This window comes from Bufo bufo, chromosome 4 (genome assembly GCF_905171765.1).
Source record: "Bufo bufo chromosome 4, aBufBuf1.1, whole genome shotgun sequence".
Classification (NCBI taxonomy): domain Eukaryota; kingdom Metazoa; phylum Chordata; class Amphibia; order Anura; family Bufonidae; genus Bufo; species Bufo bufo.
The window spans coordinates 608995195-609006424 of record NC_053392.1 but is presented as its reverse complement, the minus strand read 5'-3'; the positions used below and the strand labels follow the sequence as shown (position 1 = coordinate 609006424).

Below are 11230 nucleotides of genomic sequence, written 5' to 3'. Positions count from 1 at the left end.
ACAGACCACTTCTCAGTTCCTATGCTTCCTGGCTGATGTTTTGGTCACTTTTGAATGCTGGCGGTGCTTTCACTCTAGTGGTAGCATGAGACGGAGTCTACAACCCCTACAAGTGGCTCAGGTAGTGCAGCTTATCCAGGATGGCACATCAATGTGAGCTATGGCAAGAAGGTTTGCTGTGTCTGTCAGCGTAGTGTCCAGAGCATGGAGGCGCTACCAGGAGACAGGCCAGTACATCAGGAGACGTGGAGGAGGCCGTAGGAGGGCAACAACCCAGCAGCAGGACTGCTACCTCCGCCTTTGTGCAAGGAGGAACAGGAGGAGCACTGCCAGAGCCCTGAAAAATGACCTCCAGCAGGCCACAAATGTGCATGTGTCTGCTCAAACGGTCAGAAACAGACTCCATGAGGGTGATATGAGGGCCCGACGTCCACAGGTGGGGGTTGTGCTTACAGCCCAACACCGTGCAGTACGTTTGCCATTTGCCAGAGAACACCAAGATTGTCAAATTCGCCACTGGCGCCCTGTGCTCTTCACAGATGAAAGCAGGTTCACACTGAGCACATGTGACAGACGTGACAGAGTCTGGAGACGCCGTGGAGAATGTTCTGCTGCCTGCAACATCCTCCAGCATGACCGGTTTGGCATTGGGTCAGTAATGGTGTGGGGTGGCATTTCTTTGGAGGGCCGCACAGCCCTCCATGTGCTCGCCAGAGGTAGCCTGACTGCCATTAGGTACCGAGATGAGATCCTCAGACCCCTTGTGAGACCATATGCTGGTGCGGTTGGCCCTGGGTTCCTCCTAATGCAAGACAATGCTAGACCTCATGTGGCTGGAGTGTGTCAGCAGTTCCTGCAAGACGAAGGCATTGATGCTATGGACTGGCCCGCACGTTCCCCAGACCTGAATCCAATTGAGCACATCTGGGACATCATGTCTCGCTCTATCCACCAACGTCACGTTGCACCACAGACTGTCCAGGAGTTGGCAGATGCTTTAGTCCAGGTCTGGGAGGAGATCCCTCAGGAGACCGTCCGCCACCTCATCAGGAGCATGCACAGGCGTTGTAGGGAGGTCACACAGGCACGTGGAGGCCACACACACTACTGAGCCTCATTTTGACTTGTTTTAAGGACATTACATCAAAGTTGGATCAGCCTGTAGTGTGTTTTTCCACTTTATTTTTGAGTGTGACTCTAAATGCAGACCTCCATGGGTTGAAAAATTTGATTTCCATTTTTTTATTTTTGTGTGATTTTGTTGTCAGCACATTCAACTATGTAAAGAACAAAGTATTTCAGAAGAATATTTAATTAATTCAGGTCTAGGATGTGTTTTTTTTGTGTTCCCTTTATTTTTTTGAGCAGTGTATTTACTTCAGGCCTTCACTGATTCAGGGCGTGTGTAATCCCCCTATACATACAGGGTTTTGAATCAGGTATTTGAAATACAGCCATTTTGTGCAAAGAAATCTTTAATTGAGGCCTAGTCTGGTTCAAGCCGTGTGAGATACACCCTCTACATACTGTCATTCTTTTTTACTATTAAACACCCATTTAGGGCAAGATCCTAAATTCAAAAAATATGAGCAGAGTGTCAAATAAGGGACGTGGCCCAGGTCGTGGTGCTGCTGGTGGAGCTCCTGTTGCAGGGAGAGGACGTGGTCGATCTGTGCCAGCTACACGCACAAGTGAAACCCCTTCCTCAAGTGCGAGTAGGCGACAGAACCTGCAGCGGTATTTGGTGGGGCCTAATGCGGCTCTACGAATGGTGAGGCCTGAACAAGTACAGGTGATAGTAGATTGGGTGGCTGACAGTGGATCCAGTTCCTTCACATTGTCTCCCACCCAGTCTCCTGCTGAAAGACCACAGTTGGCACCCGCAGCCTATGTCCATCAGTCTTTCACCTCACCCCCTTGTAAATCAGCCAAGCAGTCTGAGCCCCAAGTCATGCAGCAGTCTCTTCTGCTTTTTGATGACTCTGTTAGCAGGGTTTCCCAGGGCCATCCACCTAGCCCTGCCCCAGAAGTGGAAGAGATTGAGTTCACCGATGCCCAACCACTTATTTTTCAAGATGAGTACATGGGAGGATTATCGCAGCACGTCTCGGATGATGACGAAACACAGGTGCCAACTGCTGGGGCTTTCGAAAGCGTGCAGACCGACAAAGGAAGGCAGGGGTGAAGACTAGGTGGAAGATGATGTGGAGGACGATGAGGTCCTCGACCCCACATGGAATCAAGGTCATGCGAGTGACCGATGTAGTTCGGAGGAAGAGGCGGTGGTCGCACAGAGCCACCAGCACAGCAGAAGAGGGAGCAGGGTGCAAAAGCGGAGCGGCCGTCCTCTAGACAGTACGCCTCTTACTGCCCACCACAGCAAAGGACCGAGCACACCAAAGCCAGCTCCAAGAAGTTCCCTGGCGTGGCAGTTCTTCAGACAATGTGCTGACGACAAGACACGAGTGGTTTGCACTATGTGCAATCAGAGCCTGAAGCGAGGCATAAACGTTCTCAACCTGAGCACAACCTGCATGACTAGGCATCTAAGTGCAAAGCACGAGCTGCAGTGGAGTAGACACGTCAAAAACCAAGAAAGGTCTCTGGCTCCTCCTGATTCTTCTTCTGCTGCAGTCTCGGCCTCTTCATCCACCTCTGGAGTGACAGTGCCACCTGGCACCCCACAAACAGAGGATCTGCCAACAACACCAACACCTGGGTCACCAAGCATCTCCACAATGTCACACGGAAGGGTTCAGCTCTCCATATCCCAAACGCTGGAGAGGAAAAGGAAGTACCACCCTACCCACCAACCCACCCGCAAACCCTAGCCCTGAATGCCAGCTTTTCTAAATTACTTGCCTTTGAAATGCTGTCATTCCGTCTGGTGGAGACGGATAGTTTTAAAGGCCTTATGGCGGTGGCTGTCCCACAGTACGTCGTGCCCAGTCGCCACTACTTTTCAAGGCGAGCCATTCCTTCCCTTCACAACCAAGTGGGGGACAAAATCAGGTGTGCACTGCGCAACGCCATGTGTGGCAAGGTGCACCTGACTACGAATACGTGGACCAGTAAGCACGGTCAGGGCCGTTATATCTCCATAACAGCACACTGGGTAAATGCAGTGGCGGCTGGGCCTGAGGCGGATAGCAGTTTGGCGCATGTCCTTCCACCACCGAGGATTGCAGGGCGCTTCAGTTTGCCTCCTGTTGCTTCCTCCTCCTACTCCGCTTCCTCATCCTCTACCAGCTCCTCATCCGGTCAGCGTAACACCTTCACCACCAACTTCAGCACAGCCAGGGGTAAACGACAGCAAGCAGTTTTAAAACGTATCTGTTTGGGGGACAAACCTCACACCGCGCAGGAGCTGTGGACGGGCCTTGAACAACAGACAAATGAGTGGTTTGTGCCAGTCAGCCTCAAGCCCGGCGGTGTGCTGAATTTGGTGGTGCAGAGATTCCTTAAAAATTACCCCGACATGTCAGAGCTGCTGCATAAAGTGCTGGCCGTCTGTGCGCGCTTTCGGCGTTCTCACCCTGCTGCTGCTCACCTGTCAGCGCTGCAGCGTAACTTCGGCCTTCCCGCTTATCACCTTATATGCGACGTGCCCACAAGGTGGAACTCCACCTTGCACATGCTGGCCAGACTGTGCGAGCAGCAGCAGGCGATAGTGGAGTTTCAGCTGCAGCACGCACGGGTGAGTCGCTCGGTGGAACAGCACCACTTCACCACCAATGACTGGGCCTCCATGGGAGGATGACGAGGATGAGGAGGAGGAGTTGGAGGAGGAGGAACCATGTTCACAGCAGGGTGGCACCCCAACCAGCTCATGGCCATCACTGGTGCGTGGATGGGGGGATACAGAGGACACAGACGATACACCTCCCACAGAGGACAGCCTTTCGTTGCCTCTGGGCAGCCTGACACACATGAGCGATTACATGCTGCAGTGTCTCCGCAACGACCGCCGAGTTGCCCACATTCTAACTTGTGTTGATTACTGGGTGGCCACGCTGCTGGATCCCCGTTACAAGGACAACGTACCATCCCTAATTCCGTCACTGAAGCGTAATCGTAAGATGCGCGAGTACAAGCGCACGCTGGTAGACGCGCTGCTGGTGGCATTCCCACCTGACAGCGGGGGCACAGTGGAAGCACAAGGCGAAGGCAGAGGACGAGTAAGAGGTCGCCAATGCAGCTGGGGCACCGCCAGCACCTCAGAAGGCAGGGTTAGCATGGCCGACATGTGGAAAAGCTTTGTCAGCACGCCACAACAACCAGCACCACCAGCTGTTATGGAACGTCTTAGCAGGAGGCAGCATTTCACCAACATGGTGGAGCAGTATGTGTGCACACGCCTACACGTACTGAATGACAGGTCTGCCCCCTTCAACTTCTGGGTCTCCAAATTGGGCACATGGCCTGAGCTTGCCCTTTACGCCTTGGAGGTGCTGGCCTGCCCTGCAGCCAGTGTATTGTCTGAACGTGTGTTTAGCACGGCAGGGGGCGTTATCACAGACAAGCGCAGCCGCCTGTCCACAGCCAACGTGGACAAGCTCATGTTCATTAAAATAAACCAGGCATGGATCCCACAGGACTTGTCTGTACCTTGTGCAGAATAGACATTCATACCACCATCAAACATACATTCTTGTACTCAAGTCAAGTGCAATGATTCTTTGTTTTCTTTTTTTTATTATTTGTCACAATATTTTGGGGGCTACCTACCCCCAAAAAAAAATAAAAAAAATAATTGTTAGCTACCTCCTGCTCCTCCATTGCTGCCTCCACCTACAACACCACATTCATCGCCTCCTCAACCTCCGACTCCATATCCACTTCCTTCTCTGAGTTGCAGGTCAATAATTTGCAATTTTTAGTTATTTTATTTCAAGTTATTTCCCTATCCACATTTGTTTGCAGAGCAGTTGCCATGCTCTTAAGCACATTTTACTGCCTTTTACATCACTGTAGCCATACAAGGACTATTTTATAGCCATTTTAATGAAAAAAAAATGCCAATTTTAGTGCCCTAAATTGAAAAAATTCTTATTTTCAATTGTCGGGTGACAGTTTACCATTTTTGGCGTATACAAACCCCTGCTGTGCCTGGGTGACAGGGGCCAAAATCTCTCAAAATCCTCTGTTCTAATGCTGGGCAACATGAACCCACTTTTGCCGTGAATGAACCCCTGCTCTGCATTGCTGACAGAGAACTAAATTTAGTGAAAACATCTGTTACTGATCGGAAGATGCGCGACTACAAGCGCACGCTGCTGATGGCATTCCCACCTGACAGCGGGGGCACAGTGGAAGCACAAGGCGAAGGCAGAGGAGGAGGAAGAGGTCACCAACGCAGCTGGGGGAACCGCCAGCACCTGAGAAGGCAGGGTTAGCATGGCCAAAATGTGGAAAATCTTTGTCATCCTTGGAGGTGCTGACCTGCCCTGCAGCCAGTGTACAGTGTGAACGTGTGTTTAGCACGGCAGAGAGCATTATCACAGGCCGCAGCCAATGTGGACAAGCTTACGTTTATTAAAATGAACCAGGCATGGATCCCACAGGACTTGTCCGTACCTTGTGCAGAATAGACATTTATACCAGCCTCAACCATCCATTCTTGCACTCAAGTGCACTTATTCTTTGTTTTATTTTGTTATATACACAAATCAGTGTTGGCTACCTATTCCTCCTTCACCGCCATGTCAACCTACACCACCACGTCCACCGCCTCCTCAACCTCCTAGATCCAGATTGTTATTTTTAATTTTTCTGTATGTTATTTCAAGTAATTTCCCTATCCACATTTGTTTGCAGAACAGTTGCCATGCTCTTAAGCACATTTTGATGCCTTTTGCAGCCCTCTAGCCCTTTCCAGGACTATTTTAGAGCCATTTTAGTGCCCAAAAGTTTTTTTTTCAAGTTCGGCCGAACCCGAACATCCAGGTGTCCGCTCAACTCTACTTGCTGTTCATCAGTCCACGGTAAGACAAACTGTCTATAAATGGAAAAAGTTCAGCACTGCTGCTACTCTCCCTAGGAGCGGCCGTCTTGTAAAGATGACTGCAAGAGCTCAGCACAGACTGCTCAATGAGGTGAAGAAGAATCCTAGAGTGTCAGCTAAAGACTTACAAAAGTCTCTGGCATATGCTTACATCCCTGTTAGCAATTTTCGATACATAAAACTAAACAAGAATGGATTTCATGGGAGGATACCACAGAGGAAGCCACTGCTGTCCAAAAAAAACATTGCTGCACGTTTACAGTTTGCACAAGAGCACCTGGATGTCCACAGCAGTACTGGCAAAATATTCTGTGGACAGATGAAACCAAAGTTGAGTTGTTTGGAAGAAACTCACAACACTATGTGTGGAGAAAAAGTCACAGAACATCAAAACCACATCCCACCTGTGATATATGGTGGTGGGGGCATCAAGGTTTGGGGCTGCTTCAGGGCCTGGATGGATTGCCATTATCGAAGGAAAAATTAATTCCCAAGTTTATCAAGACATTTTGCAGGAGAACTTAAAGAGGACCTTTCACTCGTAAAAACAATGTGAACCAAGTATGCTGACATACAGAGCGGCGCCCGGGGATCTCACTGCACTTACTATTAGCCCCGGGCGCCACTCCGTTCTCCCATTATGCCCGCCGGTACCTTTGCTCTTTAAGTTATAGTAGGCGGTGTCTTCCCTTGTCCTGTGGGCATCTCCTTCTAGGCTGCAGCGCTGGCCAATCGCAGCGCACAGCTCACAGCCTGGGAGTTTTTTTCTCCCGGGCTGTGAGCTGTGCGCTGCGATTGGCCAGCGCTGCAGCCTAGGAGAAGGAGACACCCACAGGACAAGGGAAGACACTGCCTACTATAACTAAAGAGCAAAAGGTACCGGAGGGCATAAGGGGAGAACGGAGCGGCGCCCGGGGATAATAGTAAGTGCAGTGAGATCCCCGGGCGCCGCTCTATATGTCAGAATACCCTAGTTCACATTGTTTTTACAAGTGAAAGGTCCTCTTTAAGGCCATCTGTCCACCAGCTGAAGCTCAACAGAAGATGGGTGTTAACAGGACAACGACCTAAAGCACAGAAGTAAATCAACAACAGAATGGCTTAAACAGAGGAAAATACGCCTTCTGGAGTGGCCCAGTCACAGTACTGACCGCAACCATATAGAGATGCTGTGGCATGACCTCAAGAAAGCTATTCACACCAGACATCCCAAGAATATTGCTGAACTGAAACAGTTCTGTAAAGAGGAATGGTCAAGAATTACTCCTGACCGTTGTGCACGTCTGATCTGCTTCTACAGGAAACGTTTGGTTGAAGTTATTGCTGCCAAAGGAGGTTCAACCAGTTATTAAATCCAAGGGTTCACATACTTTTTCCACCTGCACTGTGAATGTTTACATGGTGTGTTCAATAAAAACATGGTAACATTTAATTCTTTGTGTGTTATTAGTTTAAGCAGACTGTGATTGTCTATTGTTGTGACTTAGATGAAGATCAGATCACATTTTATGACCAATTTGTGCAGAAATCCATATCATTCCAAAGGGTTCACATACTTTTTCTTGCAACTGCAGGTCCAACTCCTAGCCTCCTATGGGGCAGAGTCAGGACTGGTAATCTTGACCTATCCATACAAAACTACGTGGGCTGTAATACATCGAAACATTAAACAAAGAATTTGTACTGCAAATCTGTTTTATTAAGTGCCCCCACAGGACATCCAGAGAACCTTCCACCTGGATTAGAGGCCCCCGACCTTCTGTAGGTTCTAAGTTACAATCAGACAACCCATGGTGCTGCACCGTAAGGAGGGAGACAAAAAGGAAAACCCAATAAGATCTTAAACTGGTAAATGATAGATGGTTAAGAATAAGGAATTAATATAATATACGAGACCAGACAAGCCAATTTATGTCTTCTACACCTCATGACATAATTCCTTCCGCCCCCATAGTCTACTGCAGGGATTCTCAGTCTGTGGCCCTCCAGCTGTTGTAAAACCCCAACTCTCACCATGCCCTGCTGTAGGCTGTCTGGGCGTTGTAGTTATACAACAGCTGGAGGGCCACAGGTTGGGCATCCCTGGTCTACTGGATTCGGTGATGTAGACGCCATTATTAACCAAATTCAAGGCAACAGAAGCTCAGACTAAAAATACCAGGAGACTGGATGTACAAGTATATAATATTTATTACAGAGATCAGGAGAAGAGATCCCAGGTCATGGAGCAGTCATCAGTATCATGGAGGACAGACGCTTGTTACAGGAAACACATTGACATAGATCTGAGAAGAATCCTTCCGGTCAGCTGGAGATCAGTGCAACAGCAACTTCATTGAGGAACTTGTCACAGGCCGACTTGTCCACATCTGGGAAATGCTTGACTAGGACCTCCAGGAGACAACCACACAGCAGCTGGGGGATGGATGATGGGAGTTAATGCACACAACTCGTATAAGGGCTCATGCACACAGCCGTATAATTGCAGATCAGATGTGGAGATTGAAGATTTGTTATTGATATTACCTAGATGCCATTTTGCCCAGAAATGGCACCACTCGTCCATGGGTTCTGTAGCATAACACCATTTACAGTGAATGTGGAGGAACTGCAATACCAGATACAGCCATGGTCAAGAGTGGCGCCATTTTTAGCAGACTTTCTAACCACTACTGGACAGATCTGCTCCTCACCTTGATGGTGTCCACACTGAGCTTCAGCTTGTTGGTGTGCATCTCCCGCAGTGTGGCCAAGTTCTCCTGCAGTTTTCCATAGTGGCTGAGGGCATCATTAATGGCGTGGATGATCTTCCCTCCATGTGTCTTCAGATCCTGACTGCCGGGGGTCACGTCCATGTGAGTGAAGTGGGACTTGGTGTCTGGATGGTGCTGGAAGAGACTGAGGAAACAGGAGCATCCAGGGTTAAAGGAGAACAGTGTCCTTATACCATGTACCAAGGAAATCAAGATGGACAGACACTAAGGGGGTGGGAAGGAAGTATTAAGCCTCTTTCACATGTCAGTGTTCTCCACGGACAGCACTCGTCGCCATTCATTTTAATGGGTGTATTCACTATGTTCTAACATGGTCTGTGTTGATGCATGCGCTATTTAGTCCGTTCACGGATCCATCACCCCCAATTATAGTCTAAGGGTCCGTGAAATCCATGGGTGCAACACAGATGCCACGAATCATTAGGAAGAGATACTATGAAAATTATTTCTCAGCTGTGCAGGGTCAGTGAAACACGGATGGCACACGGACAGCAAAGAAAAAAAAAAATAAATAAATAAAAAAAAAAAACAGAAACATGGACCCAACATGAATCCTTCACGGATCAGTCACTGAGCACCTTCTCACGAACGTGTGAGTGAGGCTTTAGGGAGACATCGCTACCTTCATGTGATAGCAGCGCCTCACCGGTCTGATTGTATTGTGCTTCAGTTCCATTGAAGTGAATGAGGCTGAACTGATATCAGTCTGAGGACAGGTGTAGCACTGGGACAGAAAGCAGCCAATTTTTAAAATCATATGGAACCCTCTAGTATTTGTGTTACATTTTAACTGATTAATTAACCCAGGGAAAATAAAAAAAAAAGTGGCCAGAACCCATGACAGCTTACAGACAGTCGCTAGACATACGGGGTGTGATTATATGCAGAGTATAGCGCTTTTACCATCCTCAAAAAAAAAACTATTAATCATTTGTGAGAAATACTTTTAGACTTCTATGGACACTGTCTTTCTACCAACACATTACCCTCCCCCACTGACACAAACATGCATGCTCAGCTCTATTCCTGGATTACAGTTTTTCATGTTGGACCTCTCTCACACTTGCGTTGTCCGGATCCGTCGTGTACTCCATTTGCCGGAGGTGCCCGCCGGATCCGGAAAAACGCAAGTGTACTGAATGCATTTGAAGACGGAACCGTCTTCCAAATGCTTTCAGTGTTACTATGGCACCCAGGACGCTATTAAAGTCCTGGTTGCCATAGTAGTAGTGGGGAGCGGGGGAGCGGTATACTTACTGTCCGTGCGGCTCCCGGGGCGCTCCAGAGTGACGTCAGAGCGCCCCATGCGCATGGATGACGTGTCCATGCGATCACATGATCCATGCGCTTGGGGCGCCCTGACGTCACTCTGGAGCGCCCGGGGAGCCGCACGGACAGTAAGTATACTGCTCCCCACTACACTTACCATGGCTGCCAGGACTTTAGCGTCCCGGCAGCCATGGTAACCATTCAGAAAAAGCTAAATGTCGGCTCCGGCAATGCGCCGAAACGACGTTTAGCTTAAGGCCGGATCCGGATCAATGCCTTTCAATGGGCATTAATCCCGGATCCGGCCTTGCGGCAAGTGTTCAGGATTTTTGGCCGGAGCAAAAAGCGCAGCATGCTGCGGTATTTTCGCCGGCCAAAAAACGTTCCGTACCGGAACTGAAGACATCCTGATGCATCCTGAACGGATTTCTCTCCATTCAGAATGCATTAGGATAAAACTGATCAGGATTCTTCCGGCATAGAGCCCCGACGACGGAACTCTATGCCGGAAGAAAAGAACGCAGGTGTGAAAGAGCCCTTAAAGGAAGATTCCAAACAAATCTGATACATTGTTGCATGTAGTGCAGGGGGCGGAGCACCAGGTGTAACAATGTATCAGCTCCTCCTTCCCAGCCCCTTGTAGCAGTGACTATCTGGCTCTGCCGCTCACCTCTCCATGGCTTCACCTCCAATCTTCTCAGCGTCAGCGTCAATCTTCACAAACAAGGGCTCCAAAGCCGCCTTCTCAGCATCTGATAGCGCCATCCTGGGATGTGAAGCTCCAGCACAAGGGCCAATCTGCACTGAGGGGCCCCAGACTCCATCATCACCTTTATATAAGGAGGAATGGCTGCTGATCCAGCACACCTGGGGCCCTACAGGAGAGCCTGACAACCTGGCCTGGCTGACAACTCCTGGACTGGAGTGCAGACACAATCAGCCGGTGGCTCTTGTAGATTAGGGGAATGTTCACAGGACAGATTTTTGTTATGGATTTTCACTGACATTTAGCACCAAAGATAAATTCCCAATTATTTCAATGTTAATTCAAACATCGCTTTTTTCCCGCTTGTGGTTTTATAAGTCCTGCTGTTAGTTGTAATAAATTAGGTTAATGTTTTATGTGATGTTTTTTGCTGTTTATTGCGTTCTTTGGTGCGTTTTTTTCTTTTTCTTTTTTCAT

The 11230-nt window shown here is 48.9% G+C and overlaps 1 protein-coding gene across 1 annotated transcript; it reads right to left on the bottom strand.

Annotated features, from left to right (window-relative positions):
- Positions 1-8186: 8186 nt before the first annotated feature.
- On the bottom strand, positions 8187-10874 carry LOC120997558 (hemoglobin heart muscle subunit alpha-type-like). The gene is made up of 3 exons (XM_040427648.1): positions 10718-10874; positions 8698-8902; positions 8187-8419 (listed from the first exon to the last, which is right to left on the bottom strand). Exons 1-3 carry the CDS (start codon positions 10810-10812, stop codon positions 8309-8311), a joined length of 411 nt encoding a protein of 136 aa, XP_040283582.1. The 5' UTR covers positions 10813-10874; the 3' UTR covers positions 8187-8308.
- Positions 10875-11230: the final 356 nt, after the last annotated feature.

What these genes read in the sequence shown, in the direction of transcription:
- LOC120997558 (XM_040427648.1), bottom strand. Translation starts at nt 10,812, where the DNA reads ATGGCGCTATCAGATGCTGAGAAGGCGGCTTTGGAGCCCTTGTTTGTG. An exon ending in GGAGGTGAAGCCATGGAGAG is followed by an intron (nt 8,903 to 10,717) that starts GTGAGCGGCAGA and finishes CTGTTTCCTCAG; the next exon opens with TCTCTTCCAGCACCATCCAG. An exon ending in TCAGTGTGGACACCATCAAG is followed by an intron (nt 8,420 to 8,697) that starts GTGAGGAGCAGA and finishes TCCATCCCCCAG; the next exon opens with CTGCTGTGTGGTTGTCTCCT.